The following is a 19,520-nucleotide window of genomic DNA, read 5'->3' on the forward strand; positions in this document are numbered from 1 at the left end:
TGTGTGTGTGTGTGTGTGTGTGTGTGTGTGTGTGTGTGTTGCATTACAAGGAAACAGCCTACCTTTCTGCCACTTTGGACATGTTTAACCGATGCCTGTCTAGTTGGGCTTGCCAGTGTTGAATCTGAAAGGAGAAGGTGCCAATGTGAAGGCATGCTGCTCTGTCAGATAACCAGTCAAGATAACAATCAATATGTCAGATAACACAATAGAGTCAAGCTAACGATCAATATGTCAGATAACATGATAGAGTCAAGCTAACGATCAATATGTCAGATAACACAATAGTCAAGCTAACGATCAAAATGTCAGATAACACAATAGTCAAGCTAACGATCAATATGTCAGATAACATGATATAGTCAAGATAACGACCATTCTGTTATTTTTAAATGGCCCATTCTACCAGAAAACACTGACATGTCATTGTAGTTTGATGGATATTTGTTGACATCCGCTCTGGAAGAACCCTCTTTTGTAATTTGCCCTTGAATTGATGACATTACCTGGTGACGCATCTCCTCCTCTGTGGGCTCTTTGACCTCTGGAGCGGGGGCGTGGGCGGGGCTGTGGCTCCGGATGTCATTCTGGAGGCCGTACACAGACTGGATAGAAACATCGTTGTTAAGGAGACGGGTATCCTGTGTGTGTTTCTTTTCTCTCCTTGTCCCCTCACAGGTGACAAACATCATTACCCAATCAGTCACCAACCAATCATCAATCAGAAGACACACCTCCTGTTTCCCTTACCCAATCACATTCCCTTTCCCTTAGTTTAAAAACCCTGTCAGTTGTTTTCTCTAGAGCTCAATCTGTCTGGATGATCCAGAGGAGGAATGGGAGAAGGTCATGTGGTCTGATGAGACAAAAATAGAGCTTTTTGGTCTAAACTCCACTAGCCGTGTTTGGAGGAAGAAGAAGGATGAGTACAACCCCAAGAACACCATCCCAACCGTGAAGCATGGAGGTGGAAACATCATTCTTTGGGGATGCTGTTCTGCAAAGGGGACAGGACGACTGCACCGTATTGAGGGGAGGATGGATGGGGCCATGTATCGCGAGATCTTGGCCAACAACCTCCTTCCCTCAGTAAGAGCATTGATGATGGGTTGTGGCTGGGTTTTCCAGCATGACAACAACCCGAAACACACAGCCGGGGCAACTAAGGAGTGGCCCCGTAAGAAGCATCTCAAGGTCCTGGAGTGGCCTAGCCAGTCTCCAGACCTGAACCCAATAGAAAATCTTTGGAGGGAGCTGAAAGTCCGTATTGCCCAGCGACAGCCCCTTCTGGAGAAGGTCTGTATGGAGGAGTGGGCCAAAATCCCTGCTGCAGTGTGTGCAAACCTGGTGAAGAACTACAGGAAACATATGATCTCTGTAATTGCAAACAAAGGTTTCTGTACCAACTATTAAGTTCTGCTTTCTGATGTATCAAATACTTATGTCATGCAATAAAATGCAAATTAATTACTTAAAAATCACACAATGTGATTTTCTGGATTTTTGTTTTAGATTCCGTCTCTCACAGTTGAAGTGTACCTATGATAAAAAATTACATGTTTTGTAAGTAGGAAAACCTGTAAAATCGGCAGTACTGTATTACAGTAGATTTTGCAGTAGATTTTACAGTAGATTTTACAGTTCACATTACAGTACATATGACAATCCATACCTTTCTTGTTTTATGAGGCTGCTTCATCCTCGAGGATTTCTTGATGTCGGCTTCTGTTGTGTTCACACATCCAGGCTGTATAGAGAAACAAGGACACATTTACATCAGTCTTCTCCAGGCTGTATAGAGAAACAAGGACACATTTACATCAGTCTTCTCCAGGCTGTGGAACAAGGACACATTTCCATCAGTCTTCTCCAGGCTGTGGAACAAGGACACATTTCCATCAGTCTTCTCCAGGCTTTGGAACCAGGACACATTTACATCAGTCTTCTCCAGACTGTATAGAGAAACAAGGACACATTTCCATCAGTCTTCTCCAGACTGTATAGAGAAACAAGGACACATTTCCATCAGTCTTCTCCAGGCTGTGGAACAAGGACACATTTCCATCAGTCTTCTCCAGGCTGTGGAACAAGGACACATTTCCATCAGTCTTCTCCAGGCTGTATAGAGAAACAAGGACACATTTCCATCAGTCTTCTCCAGACTGTATAGAGAAACAAGGACACATTTCCATCAGTCTTCTCCAGACTGTATAGAGAAACAAGGACACATTTACATCAGTCTTCTCCAGACTGTGGAACAAGGACACATTTCCATCAGTCTTCTCCAGGCTGTATAGAGGAACAAGGACACATTTCCATCAGTCTTCTCCAGACTGTATAGAGAAACAAGGACACATTTACATCAGTCTTCTCCAGACTGTGGAACAAGGACACATTTCCATCAGTCTTCTCCAGGCTGTATAGAGGAACAAGGACACATTTCCATCAGTCTTCTCCAGACTGTATAGAGAAACAAGGACACATTTCCATCAGTCTTCTCCAGACTGTATAGAGAAACAAGGACACATTTCCATCAGTCTTCTCCAGGCTGTATAGAGACACAAGGACACATTTCCATCAGTCTTCTCCAGACTGTATAGAGAAACAAGGACACATTTCCATCAGTCTTCTCCAGGCTGTATAGAGAAACAAGGACACATTTACATCAGTCTTCTCCAGACTGTGGAACAAGGACACATTTACATCAGTCTTCTCCAGACTGTGGAACAAGGACACATTTACATCAGTCTTCTCCAGACTGTGGAACAAGGACACATTTACATCAGTCTTCTCCAGGCTGTATAGAGAAACAAGGACACATTTCCATCAGTCTTCTCCAGGCTGTGGAACAAGGACACATTTACATCAGTCTTCTCCAGGCTGTATAGAGAAACAAGGACACATTTCCATCAGTCTTCTCCAGGCTGTGGAACAAGGACACATTTACATCAGTCTTCTCCAGACTGTGGAACAAGGACACATTTACATCAGTCTTCTCCAGGCTGTATAGAGGAACAAGGACACATTTACATCAGTCTTCTCCAGGCTGTATAGAGGAACAAGGACACATTTCCATCAGTCTTCTCCAGGCTGTGGAACAAGGACACATTTACATCAGTCTTCTCCAGGCTGTATAGAGGAACAAGGACACATTTCCATCAGTCTTCTCCAGGCTGTGGAACAAGGACACATTTACATCAGTCTTCTCCAGGCTGTATAGAGAAACAAGGACACATTTCCATCAGTCTTCTCCAGGCTGTATAGAGGAACAAGGACACATTTCCATCAGTCTTCTCCAGGCTGTATAGAGAAACAAGGACACATTTACATCAGTCTTCTCCAGGTTGTATAGAGGAACAAGGACACATTTCCATCAGTCTTCTCCAGGCTGTATAGAGAAACGAGGACACATTTACATCAGTCTTCTCCAGGCTGTATAGAGAAACAAGGACACATTTCCATCAGTCTTCTCCAGGCTGTATAGAGGAACAAGGACACATTTCCATCAGTCTTCTCCAGGCTGTATAGAGAAACAAGGACACATTTACATCAGTCTTCTCCAGGTTGTATAGAGGAACAAGGACACATTTCCATCAGTCTTCTCCAGGCTGTATAGAGAAACAAGGACACATTTACATCAGTCTTCTCCAGGCTGTATAGAGAAACAAGGACACATTTACATCAGTCTTCTCCAGGCTGTGGAACAAGGACACATTTACATCAGTCTTCTCCAGACTGTGGAACAAGGACACATTTCCATCAGTCTTCTCCAGGCTGTATAGAGAAACAAGGACACATTTCCATCAGTCTTCTCCAGGCTGTATAGAGAAACAACGACACATTTACATCAGTCTTCTCCAGGCTGTATAGAGAAACAAGGACACATTTCCATCAGTCTTCTCCAGGCTGTATAGAGAAACAAGGACACATTTCCATCAGTCTTCTCCAGGCTGTATAGAGGAACAAGGACACATTTCCATCAGTCTTCTCCAGGCTGTATAGAGGAACAAGGACACATTTCCATCAGTCTTCTCCAGGCTGTATAGAGGAACAAGGACACATTTCCATCAGTCTTCTCCAGGCTGTATAGAGGAACAAGGACACATTTCCATCAGTCTTCTCCAGGCTGTATAGAGGAACAAGGACACATTTCCATCAGTCTTCTCCAGGCTGTATAGAGGAACAAGGACACATTTACATCAGTCTTCTCCAGGCTGTGGAACAAGGACACATTTCCACATTTCCAGAACTTCTTAAGGCTAGGGGCAGTATCCTGAATTTCCGGCTGACTGACGTGCCCAAAGTAAACTGCCTGTTATTCAGCCCATTGGATAGAAAACAGTTTCTAAAACTGTTTAAAAAATGTCTGTGAGTATAACAGAACTGATATGGCAGGTGAAAAATCCATCTGGAAAATTCCACAAGATCAACAGTCTTTATATTCAGGCTTGTTTCATGAAAAACTAAAAAGTGGTCGTTTTTTCCAAGGTGTGCTCATCAGGAAAGGCTTTTGGCGTGAATGAGGGCGCACCCTTTGTTATTTTCCTTTTCTATTGAACACTGTTTTTTCCATCTGAAATATGATCGTTTATTTACATATTAGGTATCTACTACTACTACCTGAGGATTGTAAAGAGACATTGGTTGACTTGTTTGGACGAAGTTTACCGGTAGCTTTTTGGATTCCTCTGTATGCATGTTGAAGGAATGGATTACTGAAATCAATGGCGCCAACTAAACTGACTTTTTTGGATATGAAGAAGGACTTTATCGAACAAAACGACCATTCATTGTGTAGCTGGGACCCTTGGGATTGCAAACAGAGGAAGATCTTCAAAGGTAAGTGATTTATTTTATCGCTCTTTGGGATTTTGTGACGCCTGTGCTGGTTGAAAAAGTATTTTGATGTGGGGCGTTGTCCACAGATAATCACATGGTATGCTTCTGCCGTAAAGCCTTTTTGAAATCTGACAACGCGGTTGGATTAACAAGACGTTAAGCTTTTAAATAATGTTAATAATGACACTTGTATTTTCATGAATGTTTAATATTGCGATTTTGTCATTGAATTTGGCGCTCTGCAATTTCACCAGATGTTGTCGACAGGTGTTACTCTGGCAGTTTGCGATCCCTAAGAGGTTTTAGGTCTTCTCCAGGTTGTGGAACAAGGTTAAACAATGATACATTTGGGTCAATCCACGAAAAGTGCCGAAAAGTGCGAAAAGTGATATTTTAAGTAAAAATTTGGCAAAAAGATTACATTTTAAAAGCCTGTTATATTAAATTGCCCTTTAAAACCTCTTTAGGCTAGGGGGCAGTATTTTCACGTCCGGATGAAAAGCGTGCCCAAAGTAAACTGCTTGTTACTCAGGCCCCGAATCTAAGATTTGCATATGCATGATAGTATTGGACAGAAAAGTTTCTAAAACTGTTAACATAATGTCTGTGAGTATAACAGAACTGATATGGCAGGCAAAACCCTGAGCAAAACCCATCCAGGGAAATTATTTTTTGAGGTCATTGTGTTTTCCAATGGTTTTCTATGGGAAACCTGATTTATTAGGGTCCATATTGCAGTTCCTATGGCTTCCACTAGATGTCAACAGTTTTTTAGAAATGGTTTGATGTTTTTCTTTTGAGAAATGAAGAAGTAGTCCTATTCTTTCTATTCTTTTCACTCAGCAGGTCACTAGTCTTTTGCTGCGCGTGAGGAGTTCAAGCTCCGTGGTGTTTTTCTTCGGTATTGGAAACTGTTTATCCCGTATTAAATTTGATCGATTATTTACATTTTAGGATTGACTGAGGATTGATTAGAAATGTTGTTTGAAATGTTTGGACCAAGTTTACAGGTAACCTATTAGATACTTAGTAGTCATGTTTGAACCGGTGTATTTCTGAATCAAAAGCGCCAAAATAAATTGACATTTTGGGGATATAAAGAAGGACTTTATAGAACAAAACGACCATTCATTCTATCACTGAGACATTTGCAAAAATATGAAGATCTTCAAAGGTAAGGCATTTATTATATCGCTATTTCTGACTTTCGTGTCGTACCTGCCTGGTTGCAAAATGGTTTTCATGTTGTTGTTTTCTGGGCGCTGTCCTCAGATAGTTGCATGGTGTGCTTTCGCCGTAAATTATTTTTGAAATCTGACACAGCGGCTGGATTAACCAGAAGTTAAGCTTTATTTTGATGTATTACACTTGTATTTATATGAATGTTAAATATTTATATTTCTGTAGTTTGAATTTGGAGCACTGCAATTTCAGCGGATGTTGTCAAATCTATCCTGGTAACGGGATTCGAACGGGATTTCGAGTTTAAGGGGTTTTAATATGGATCACATGGAGAATTCAATAAATCTGACTTGCTAAAGTGCCAAAATCCATCATTTTGACATGTTCCTCTGTGACCTCTAGGAAGGTTTGAACCACTTCATCTCAACATTTCTCCAAGTTCTCCACCAATAGGGCTTCGCACAAGCCCCAGCGTCGTCCGGGTTTAGCCGGGGTTCATTGTTTAGCCATCATTGTAAATAAGAATTTGTTCTTAACTGACTTGCCTAGTTAAAACTTATTTGGGATAGGGGGCAGTATTGGGTAGCTTGGATGAAAAACGTGCCCAAATTAAGCTGCCTGCAACTCAGCCGTAAAAGCTAAAATATGCATATAATTAGCAAATTTGGATAGAAAACATTCTGAATGATGTCTGTGAGTATAACATAACTCATATGGCAGGCAAAAACCTGAGAAATAATCCAACCAGGAAGTGGGAAATCTGAGGTTCGTAGTTTTTAAACTCAGCCCCCATTGAAGACACAGGGCTATATTAGTTATGTTTCACTTCCCAAGGCTTCCACTAGATGTCAACAGTATTTAGAACCTGTTTTGAAGATTCTACTCTAAAGGAGGTGCTCATGAGAGCTCTTTAAGTGAGTGGTATGGCAGAGTGCCACAGACTCGGTCTGGCGCGCTCACGGGAAAGGTAGCAACATTGCACTTCATTTGACAGACAAAGGAATTGTCCGGTTGGAACATTAATGAAGTTCTATGTTAAAAACATCCTAAAGATTGATTCCATACTTAGGTTGGCATGTTTCTACAGGCTGTAACGGGACCTTTTGAACTTTTCATCCGACATTCAGCGTGACCTGAACGCACTTTTGGATTTGTTTGCCAAACGCCCTAACAAATGAAGATATTTGGACATAACTGATGGACATTATTGAACTTATCAAACATTTATGGTGGAACTGGGATTCCTGGGAGTGCATTCTGATGAAGATCATCAAAGGTAAGGGAATGTTTAAAATGCTATTTCTGAGTAATGTTGACTACCCAATATGGCGGGTATCTTTTTGGTTGATTTGTTGTCTAAAGGCTGTACTCAGATTATTGCATGGTTTGCTTTCTCCGTAAAGTGTTTTGGAAATCTGACACAGCGGTTGCATTAAGGAGAAGTGTATCTAAAGTTCCATGTATAATAGTCGTATCTTTATCAATGTGTATTATGAGTATTTCTGTAAATTGATGTGGTTTTGCACAATCACCGCATGTTTTAGAACTACTGAACGTAATGCGCAAATGTAAACTCAGATTTTTTTATATAAATATGAACTTTATCAAACAAAACATACATGTATTGTGTAACATGAAGTCCTATGAGTGTCATCTGATGAAGATCATCAAAGGTTAGTGATTCATTTTATCTCTATTTCTGCTTTTTGTGACTCCTCTCCTTGGCTGGAAAAATGGCTGGGTTTTTCTGTTGCTTGGTGCTGACCTAACATAATCGTTTGTGGTGCTTTCGCTGTAAAGCATTTTTTGAAATCAGACACTGTGGCTGGATTAACGATAATTGTATCTTTAAAATGGTGTAAAATACTTGTATGCTTGAGGAATTTTAATTATGAGATTTTTGTTGTTTTGAATTTGGCGCCTTGCACTTTCACTGGCTGTTGCGGAGCCTTCCGCTAGCGGAACCCCAGTCCTAGACAGGTTAAATAAAGGTTAAATTAAAAAAAAGAAAAAGTCATTTTGTTGCTTTGACAGTCATTTCTGAAAATGATTTATTTCATGTGACTAGTGACTAATTTACTTCTGTCCCTCATATTACATGAACTGAACTCTCGTTTTAATATGGTTAAACTATCATTTTTTCATTTTTTTTTTCAAAAAGAACCATGAACAACTAATCATCAAATCACAGTGTGTAAAGGCAGGTGAGCTGGTTCTAAACATCTTGGACATTTTCTGGTGTTTTGTGGTGGAAAGCTGAGCGGGTCGAGCATAACACATTCAACTCTGTCACCATAGATGGACAGGCTAGAAATATTGTAATGATTTCAACTTTTTTTGTGAAGCTTGCTTTCAATTGCCACTCCCTGTTGCATCCAACAAGCCTCCATTGCCCCTGTCACAAGGGAATTTATGGCAGATTTGAGGTGAAATCCTCAACCCTGTTGCGGTCAACAGGGTTATAGTACGTATTTTTATTTATTTAACATCTTGAGATGGTTAAAACGAAGTTTATGAAGTTGAACATGTGCTTTTTAATAACAGAATGTTAAAATCAAACATTTTTTTAATACCAAGTTACACTTCTCAAAAGGCACCGAATTGGTGAAACGACCCCATTTACATGTCTACATTTTCACATTTAGCAAACGCTCTTATTCAGAGTCACTTACAGTAGTGTGTCTCCAACAGTATGTCTCATTAGGCCAATAACACTACTGACTGAACACCAGGGAGTCAGACGGTCCTCGTCTAGAACAGTACGTCCCATTAGGCCAATAACACTACTGACTGAACACCAGGGAGTAAGACTGTCCTCATCTCCAACAGTATGTCCCATTAGGCCAATAACACCACTGACTGAACACCAGGGAGTCAGATGGTCCTCGTCTCCAACAGTACGTCCCATTAGGCCAATAACACTACTGACTGAACACCAGGGAGTCAAACGGTCCTCATCTCCAACAGTCCAGGGAGTTAGATGGGAGATACTGAGAATTCATCTTTGGGTCACAAATGGCACCCTATTGCCTATATAGATCCCTTTTAACCAGGGCCCATAGGGTGCCATTTGGGACACAACCCCTTACTTGATGTGATGGGGAAATTAGTTTCTGTCTGGCTGCAGCGTTGTCTGATCTAAAGGACATTGAACACATCCAAAGGTGGTTAAATGCTTGGGAAGGTTTATCTGGCCCCTTAATACCACTGTCTACTATTCAATCAGATTGGTGAACATTTAAGTGATAATGGCCAAGAAGCCGGCGTTTTGGAGGATATATTGTCAACGGGTGTTAAGATTCGGCCCACCCTGTTAAATAAACTGGAACGGAGAACACCAAATACCTGGTTTCACACTGTTTTGATTCTTTCACCACTAGCGAGTCAGGCTAGCCTGGGTAGCAGTCTGTTTTGGGCTATCGTTCCACTCCTTGTCATGCCAAACATACAGTATGACGCAGAGTACACAGAGTGGAATGTTAACACAAAACAGGTCTGTATTTCAGGCTAGACTCAGGCTACTTCCTCAGTTATTAGAGGGTGTTAAAAATCTGAGCTCCTGAACTAAGCCTCTTGTTGGCCCTGGGAGAGACAACACATGTGTGTAGCTTTTAACTGCTGAGGTAGGCTACCATGCTCTGCCTCAGCCCGACCCCATTGCCCTGTGGTTACTGCTGAGGTAGGCTACCATGCAGTGCCTCAGCCCGACACCATTGTCCAGTAGGTTACTGCTGAGGTAGGCTACCATCCCCTGCCTCAGCCTGACCCCATTGTCCAGTAGGTTACTGCTGAGGTAGGCTACCATCCCCTGCCTCAGCCTGACCCCATTGTCCAGTAGGTTACTGCTGAGGTAGGCTACCAGCCCGTTATGGTTGCTGTTACACAACAAGTATGGCCGACCAGGGACGTCATCACATCCACAGTCACTTCCTGGCCACAACTAAGATGGCTGCTGTTCGCCTAGTTGCATTGTTAGCCATAGCATGTCAACCGATTAGCTGCTAACCATAGTGCTAATGTTGCATGCTGGCCTATAGCCTGAGGCCTACTAGCCCTCCACTGTACACACCGTGTGCTACAATCCACAGCCTGTGGCCTACTAGACTAGCATGCTAGCTTACCACTGTTTCTCATGCTAGTTGACCCTGTTCTTACTGTGTGCTAGGTTAGCCTCTGTACATAGAGTGGTTATGTTGTGTGCCATGCTCTGCTTATTAGCCCAGTGCTATTAACCTCTATATGCTACTGCCTAGCTATCACTGCTATATGCTAGTGCCTAGCTATCACTGCTATATGCTGCTGCCAGGCTATCACTGCTATATGCTACTGCCTAGCTATCACTGGTATATGATACGGCCTAGCTATCACTGCTATATGCTACTGCCTAGCTGTCACTGCTATATGCTGCTGCCTAGCTATCACTCATATATGCTACTGCCCAGCTATCACTGCAATATGCTGCTGCCAGGCTATCACTGCTATATGCTACTGCCTAGCTATCACTGCTATATGCTGCTGCCTAGCTTTCACTGATATATGCTACTGCCAGGCTATCACTGCTATATGCTACTGCCTAGCTATCACTGCTATTTGCTACTGCCTAGCTATCACTGATATATGCTACTGCCTAGCTATCACTGCTATATGCTGCTGCCTAGCTTTCACTGATATATGCTACTGCCTAGCTATCACTGCTATATGCTACTGCCTAGCTATCACTGCTATATGCTATCACTGCTATATCTCTCTCAGAACACAACACAGTGTATCACTCTGAACACAACACAGTGTATCACTCTCTGAACACAACACAGTGCATCACTCTGAACACAACACAGTGTAACACTCTCTGAACACAACACAGTGTATCACTCTGAACGCAACACAGTGTAACACAACACAGTGTATCACTCTCTGAACACAACACAGTGTATCACTCTCTGAACACAACACAGTGTATCACTCTCTGAACACAACACAGTGTATCACTCTCTGAACACGACACAGTGTATCACTCTCTGAACACAACACAGTGTAACACTCTGAACACAACACAGTGCATCACTCTGAGAACAACACAGTGTATCTCTCTAAACATGGTCTGTGGTGACAGGGAAACAGAAAGGTTGTATTCTTACCACTGGTCTGTGTACGTCCCAGAAAGCTCTCTCTTGACTGTCCAGAATCTTCCTCTCAATTTTGTCTCTCTTCTTGTCAACTCTGTGTTAAAGGATAGAGGTGGACACCTTGTAACACAGACGTCCCATCATTCATTTAGTTACAGATGTAGAATCTTCTTTTGATCACCCTGTCGCACATGAACCTTCGTGAAATGTAGGAAAAGTCAAATGTGTAGTGTATTTGAGGTTTAAAAAGGCTTCTGAAGTTTGTATTTTTCACTTAGAAATTTCAGACTTGATTTTTGATACAAAAAATGTATCAACCTTTGCAAACATGTTCATTATTTATAATCCACAGAATAATGTATATTTCCTGTTGCTGCAGAATAAGTTTCCTGCGTAGCAAACAGGCTCAAATTAAGATCCTTCATCTGTATACTCCTCTCCCCACCTCTCCTGTCCTCTCCCCACCTCTCCCCACCTCTCCCCACTTCTCCCCACCTCTCCTCTCCTCTCCCCACCTCTCCCCTCCCCTCCTCTCCTCTCCCCACCTCTCCTCTCCCCACCTCTCCCCTCCTCTCCTGTCCTCTCCCCACCTCTCCCCACCTCTCCCCACCTCTCCTCTCCTCTCCCCACCTCTCCTCTCCTCTCCCCTCCTCTCCTCTCCCCACCTCTCCTCTCCTCTCCTCTCATCTCCTCTCATCTCCTCTCCTCTCCCCAACCTCTCCTCTCCCCAACCTCTCCTCTCCTCTCCTCTCCCCACCTCTCCTCTCCCCTCCCCACCTCCCCTCTCCTCTCTTTCCACATCTGTGAGTAAATTGAGGCAGAGACCTTCAGGCTGTGTTGTTGGGGAAAAGGGCTGTTTTACCAGTCAGTCTGCATGCATCAATTCAGCTCAACATGAGCTTGCAGCCCAAATGGAACCCTATTCCCTAATAGCACCCATAGCAGTGCATTGTGTAGGGGAATAGGGTTCCATTTGAGACGCTAGATTGGGGGAGATACTTACTTTGCTTGTGCTTCAGCTTGCATAAATATAAACTCCCATTTCCTGGCGAACGCTCTCTGCAGTCTGGCTAAGCTCTCCTGAAACACACAGGGACATACAAACACCTAGTGTCTTATAGTTTCACTACCTCTTACATAAAACATGCCTCTGAGGGGATAAATACAGTTGTTTTGAATTTTAAACCGTAGTTAACTGCTTTCCAAACTAAGCAGCCTTGTCTCCATCGAATGGTGGGACTGGTTGATTGTTCTTTACACTCGGATAGAGACCACTGATACAGTAGAATAGAGGAGGAGGAGGGAAAAGGTGGAGGGAGGAAGGGGAGGTGAAGAGAGGGAGGGAAGAGGTGGGAGGAGGGTGGAGGGAGAAGGTGGAGGGAGGAGGAGGAAGGAGGAAGGGGAGGTGAAGAGAGGGAGGGAAGAGGTGGGAGGAGGGTGGAGGGAGAAGGTGGAGGGAGGAGGAGGAAGGGGAGGTGAAGAGAGGGAGGGAAGAGGTGGGAGGAGGGTGGAGGGAGAAGGTGGAGGTGGGAGGGGGAGGGAGGGAAGAGGTGGGGGGGAGGGAGGGAAGAGGTGGGAGGGAGGGAGGGAAGAGGTGGGAGGAGGAGGAGGAGGGAGGGAAGAGGTGGGAGGAGGAGGAGGGAGGGAAGAGGTGGGAGCTTACAGCTTCGTAGTCAGCCAGCTCCAGGCGGGCTTTGTTTTGCATTGTTCTTTTGCAGAGGTAAACAGCTGAAAGAGACAGAGGTGAAAAACAGTTAGTCAGCATTTGATTTGATTTTGATTTGATCTATCCCCAAACTATCCTACAGTCCACTTCATCTATCCCCAAACTATCCTACAGTCCACTTCATCTATCCCCAAGCTATCCTACAGTCCATCTATCCCCAAGTTATCCTACAGTCCACTTCATCTATCCCCAAGCTATCCTACAGTCCATCTATCCCCAAGTTATCCTAAAGTCCACTTCATCTATCCCCAAGCTATCCTACAGTCCATCTATCCCCAAGCTATCCTACAGTCCACTTCATCTATCCCCAAGCTATCCTACAGTCCACTTCATCTATCCCCAAGCTATCCTACAGTCCATCTATCCCCAAGCTATCCTACAGTCCACTTCATCTATCCCCAAGCTATCCTACAGTCCATCTATCCCCAAACTATCCTACAGTCCACTTCATCTATCCCCAAGCTATCCTACAGTCCACTTCATCTATCCCCAAGCTATCCTACAGTCCACATCATCTATCCCCAAGCTATCCTACAGTCCACTTCATCTATCCCCAAACTATCCTACAGTCCACTTCATCTATCCCCAAGCTATCCTACAGTCCACTTCATCTATCCCCAAGCTATCCTACAGTCCACTTCATCTATCCCCAAGCTATCCTACAGTCCACATCATCTATCCCCAAGCTATCCTACAGTCCACTTCATCTATCCCCAAACTATCCTACAGTCCACTTCATCTATCCCCAAGCTATCCTACAGTCCACATCATCTATCCCCAAGCTATCCTACAGTCCACTTCATCTATCCCCAAGCTATCCTACAGTCCACTTCATCTATCCCCAAGCTATCCTACAGTCCACTTCATCTATCCCCAAGCTATCCTACAGTCCACTTCATCTATCCCCAAGCTATCCTACAGTCCACTTCATCGTTCGTCAAGCTATCCTACAGTCCACTTCATCTATCCCCAAGCTATGCTACAGTCCACTTCATATATCCCCAAGCTATCCTACAGTCCACTTCATCTATCCCCAAGCTATCCTACAGTCCATCTATCCCCAAGCTATCCTACAGTCCACTTCATCTATCCCCAAGCTATCCTACAGTCCACTTCATCTATCCCCAAGCTATCCTACAGTCCATCTATGCCCAAGCTATCCTACAGTCCACTTCATCTATCCCCAAGCTATCCTACAGTCCATCTATCCCCAAGCTATCCTACAGTCCATCTATCCCCAAGCTATCCTACAGTCCATCTATCCCCAAGCTATCCTACAGTCCATCTATCCCCAAGCTATCCTACAGTCCATCTATCCCCAAGCTATCCTACAGTCCATCTATCCCCAAGCTATCCTACAGTCCACTTCATAAGATATTACAGTTTTTAATATCTTATTTTTCACTGAGTCGTGGCTGAACGACAACACGGATAATATAGAGCTGGCCGGGTTATCTGTGCATCGGCAGGACAGAGCAGCAACGTCTGGTAAGATGAAGGGCTGGGGTGTGTGTCAATTTATCAATAATAGCTGGTGCGCAATGTCATATATTAAGGTAGTCTGGAGGTATTGCTCGCCTGAGGTAGAGTACTGCATGATAAACTGTAGACCACACTATCATACATAGAGAGTTCTCATCTACATTATTCGTAGCCATCTTTTTACCACCACAAACTGATGCTGGCGCTAAGACCGCACTCAACCAGCTGTATAAGGCCATAAACAAGAAAATGCTCACCCTGAAGCGGCACTCCTAGTGGCCGGGGACTTTAATGCAGGCAAACTTAAATCTGTTTTACCTAATTTCTACCAACATGTCACATGCAACCAAAGGAAAAAACTCTAGACTACCTTTACTCCACAAACAGAGGTGCATACACAGTTATCCCTCGCCTTCCATTTGGCAAATCTGACCATAACTCTATCTTCCTGCTTACAAGCAAACACTAACGCAGGAAGTACCAGTGACTCGCTCAATACGGAAGTGGTCAGTTGACGCGGATGCTACGCTACAGGACTGTTTTGCTAGCACAGACTGGAATATGTTCCGGGATTCATCCAATGGTATTGAGGAGTATACCACCTCAGTCATCGGCTTCATCAATAAGTGCATTGACAACGTCGTCCCCACAGTGACCATACATACAGCGGGGCAAAAAAGTATTTAGTCAGCCACCAATTGTGCAAGTTCTCCCACTTAAAAATATGAGAGAGGCCTGTAATTTTCATCATAGGTACAATTAAACTATGAGAGACAAAATGAGAAAAACAAAATCCAGAAAATCACTTTGTAGGATTTTTGATTTATTTATTTGCAAATTATGGTGGAAAATAAGTATTTGGTCAATAACAAAAGTTTATCTCAATACTTTGTTATATACCCTTTGTTGGCAAACGTTTTCTGTAAGTCTTCACAAGGTTTTCACACAATGTTGCTGGTATTTTGGCCCATTCCTCCATGCAGATCTCCTCTAGAGCAGTGATGTTTTGGGGCTGTTGCTGGGCAACACAGAGTTTCAACTCCCTCCAAAGAAAGAAGCGTTTTTTCTTAAGACCACCAGACTGTTAAATAGCCATCACTAGGCGGCTTCCACCCGGTTACGTAACCCTGCACATTAGAGGCTGCTGACCCATATGCATTGACTTGAAATCACTGGTCACTTTAATAATGGAACACTTTAATAATGTTTACATATTTTTGCTTTACTCATCTCATATGTATATACTGTATTCTATTCTACTGTATTCTATTCTACTGTATCTTAGTCTATGTATTACTCATCTCATATGTATATACTGTATTCTATTCTACTGTATTCTATTCTACTGTATTTTAGTCTATGTATTACTCATCTCATATGTATATACTGTATTCTATGTATTACTCATCTCATATGTATATACTGTATTCTATTCTACTGTATCTTAGTCTATGTATTACTCATCTCATATGTATATACTGTATTCTATTCTACTGTATCTCAGTCTATGTATTACTCATCTCATATGTATATACTGTATTCTATTATACTGTCTTAGTCTATGTATTTATCATCTCATATGTATATACTGTATTCTATTCTACTGTATCTTAGTCTATGTATTACTCATCTCATATGTATATACTGTATTCTATTCTACTGTATCTTAGTCTATGTATTACTCATCTCATATGTATATACTGTATTCTATTCTACTGTATCTTAGTCTATGTATTACTCATCTCATATGTATATACTGTATTCTATTCTACTGTATTTTAGTCAATGCCGCTATGTCATTGCTCATCTTAATATTCATATATTACTTAATTTCATTATTTTACTTTTAGGTTGTGTGTATTGTTGTGAATTGTTAGATATTGCTGCACTGTTGGAGCTACAAACACAAGCATTTAGTCAGATATTACTCCACTGTTGGAGCTAGGAACACAAGCATTTCGCTACAATAACATATGCTAAACACGTGTATGTGACAAATAAAATTAGATTTAGTTTGACAGACAGGGTTTTGGTTAATTGGTTGTATACCAGACAGGAAACAGACAGACAGGGTATTGGTTTATTGGTTTCCTGGTTGTGTACCAGACAGGAAACAGACAGATAGGGCAATGGTTTATTGGTTTCCTGGTTGTGTACCAGACAGGAAACAGACAGACAGGGTAATGGTTTATTGGTTGTATACCAGATAGGAAACAGACAGACAGGGTATTGGTTTCCTGGTTGTATACCAGATAGGAAACAGAACGATAGGGTAATGGTTTATTGGTTTCCTGGTTGTGTACCAGACAGGAAACAGACAGAGAGGGTAATGGTTTATTGGTTTCCTGGTTGTGTACCAGACAGGAAACAGACAGACAGGGTAATGGTTTATTGGTTGTATACCAGACAGGAAACAGACAGACAGGGTAATAGTTTATTGGTTTCCTGGTTGTGTACCAGACAGGAAACAGACAGACAGGGTAATGGTTTATTGGTTTCCTGGTTGTGTACCAGACAGGAAACAGACAGACAGGGTATTGGTTTATTGGTTGTGTTCCAGACAGGAAACAGACAGACAGGGTAATGGTTTATTGGTGTGCTGGTTGTGTACCAGACAGGGTAATGGTTTATTGGTTTCCTGGTTGTATACCAGACAGGGTAATGGTTTATTGGTGCCCTGGTTGTATACCAGACAGGGTAATGGTTTATTGGTGTCCTGGTTGTATACCAGATAGGAAACAGACAGACAGGGTAATGGTTTATTGTTGTGCTGGTTGTGTTCCAGACAGGGTAATGGTTTATTGGTGCCCTGGTTGTATTCCAGACAGGGTAATGGTTTATTGGTGTCCTGGTTGTATACCAGACAGGGTAATGGTTTATTGGTGTCCTGGTTGTATACCAGACAGGGTAATGGTTTATTGGTGTCCTGGTTGTATACCAGACAGGGTAATGGTTTATTGGTGTCCTGGTTGTATACCAGACAGGGTAATGGTTTATTGGTGTCCTGGTTGTATACCAGACAGGGTAATGGTTTATTGGTGTCCTGGTTGTATACCAGACAGGGTAATGGTTTATTGGTGCCCTGGTTGTGTACCAGACAGGGTAATGGTTTAATGGTGTGCTGGTTGTATACCAGACAGTGTCATGTAAACTGTATACCAGTAAACTGAATATTGTTCAGCTGCTTTTGTTTTCATATAAATCCTGTCAGAACAGTAATCCATCTGGAGGGATGACTGGAGCCCTGGGCCGACTTACCGCAGAACAGAGAGCAGAGCACAGAAGAACAGAGCAGAGCAGAACAGAGAGAAGAGCAGAACAGAGAGCAGAGCACAGAAGAACCGAGCAGAACAGAGCAGAACAGAGCACAGAAGAACAGAGCAGAACAGAGCAGAGCAGAACAGAGAGCAGAGCAGAACAGAGAGAAGAGCAGAACAGAGAGCAGAGCACAGAGCAGAACAGAGCAGAACAGAGCAGAACAGAGCACAGAAGAACAGAGCAGAACAGAGCAGAGCAGAACAGAGAGCAGAACAGAGAGCAGAGCACAGAAGAACCGAGCAGAACAGAGCAGAACAGAGCAGAGCAGAACAGAGAGCAGAGCACAGAAGAACAGAGCAGAACAGAGCAGAACAGAGAGCAGAGCAGAACAGAGCAGAACAGAGAGCAGATCAGAACAGAGAGCAGAGCAGAACAGAGAGCAGAGCAGAACAGAGAGCAGAGCAGAACAGAGAGCAGAGCACAGAAGAGCAGAGCAGAACAAAGCAGAACACAGAAGAACAGAGCAGAACAGAGCAGAACACAGAAGAACAGAACAGAGCAGAGCAGAACACAGAAGAACAGAGCAGAACAGAGCAGAGCAGAACAGAGAGCAGAGCAGAACAGAGAGCAGAGCACAGAAGAACACAGAAGAACAGAGCAGCACAGAGCAGAACACAGAAGAACAGAGCAGAACAGAGCAGAGCAGAACAGAGAGCAGAGCAGAACAGAGAGCAGAGCACAGAAGAACACAGAAGAACAGAGCAGCACAGAGCAGAGCAGAACACAGAAGAACACAGAAGAACAGAGCAGAGCAGAACAGAACAGCCTGGATTTACCGGCCTGGACAGCGGTTTAATGTGTGTGTGTGTGTGTGTGTGTGTGTGTGTGTGTGTGTGTGACAATTAGGTGATTTAGGTCATAGTCTGCTGTATTGTCTGCTGTACTCACCATAGTCTGTGTTCTCAGGTTCCCAACAGTTAGATGGCCAGAAGTAGGGAGTCTGAGGGAGGCAGGGAGGGAGGCAGGGAGGGAGGGAGGCAGGGAGGGAGGGAGGGAGGCAGGGAGGCAGGGAGGGAGGGAGGGAAAGAAAAGGGCAACCAGTGAAGAACAAACACCATTGTTAATACAACCCATATTTAAGTTGATTTATTTTCCCGTTTATGTACTTTAACTATTTGCACATCTCTACAACACTGTATATAGACATAATATGACATTTGTAATGTCTTTATTCTTTTGGAACTTCTGTGAGTGTAATGTTTACTGTTCATTTTTATTGTTTATTTCACTTACATGTTTCCCAAGCCAATAAAGCCCTTTGAATTAAATTGCGAGGAATAAAGTGTGAGCAAGAGAGAGAGCATGGTGAAATGATTCTAATAGACCCTCTATGGACCCATATGATTCTAATAGACCCTCTATGGACCCATATGATTCCAACAGACTCTCTATGGACCCATATGATGCTAATAGACTCTCTATGGACCCATATGATTCTAATAGACCCTCTATGGACCCATATGATTCTAATAGACCCTCTATAGACCCATATGATTCTAATAGACCCTCTATGGACCCATATGATTCCAACAGACTCTCTATGGACCCATATAATTCCAACAGACTCTCTATGGACCAATATGATTCTCAAAGACTCTCTATAGACCCATATGTGGGAACTCCTTCAAGACTGTTGGAAAAGCATTCCAGGTGAAGCTGGTTGAGAGAATGCCAAGAGAGTGCAAAGCTGTCATCAAGGCAAAAGGTGGCTATTTGGAAGAATCTCAAATATAAAATATATTTTGATTTCTTTAACTCTTTTGGTTACACCATGATTCCATACATTTTATTTCATAGTTCTGATGTCATCACTTATTTTACAATGTGGAAAATAGTCAGAATAAAGT

At 42.8% G+C, this 19,520-nt stretch overlaps 1 protein-coding gene across 1 annotated transcript in view; it reads right to left on the bottom strand.

Annotated features, from left to right (window-relative positions):
- rgs7b (regulator of G protein signaling 7b) overlaps positions 1-19,520 on the bottom strand; it is a 113,060-nt gene that overhangs the window by 28,201 nt on the left and 65,339 nt on the right. Inside the window, exons 6-12 of the mRNA XM_090218032.1 lie at positions 18,562-18,613; positions 12,811-12,875; positions 12,151-12,227; positions 11,160-11,241; positions 1,673-1,747; positions 507-605; positions 63-124 (exon numbers count right to left, since the gene is read on the bottom strand). Coding sequence (XP_090074158.1) covers positions 63-124; positions 507-605; positions 1,673-1,747; positions 11,160-11,241; positions 12,151-12,227; positions 12,811-12,875; positions 18,562-18,613 — 512 coding nt within the window. The remainder of the gene's footprint in view (positions 1-62; positions 125-506; positions 606-1,672; positions 1,748-11,159; positions 11,242-12,150; positions 12,228-12,810; positions 12,876-18,561; positions 18,614-19,520) is intronic.

Source organism: Oncorhynchus mykiss, chromosome 23 (genome assembly GCF_057628025.1).
Source record: "Oncorhynchus mykiss isolate SJ-2025 chromosome 23, ASM5762802v1, whole genome shotgun sequence".
In the NCBI taxonomy this organism is placed as follows: Eukaryota; Metazoa; Chordata; class Actinopteri; order Salmoniformes; family Salmonidae; genus Oncorhynchus; species Oncorhynchus mykiss.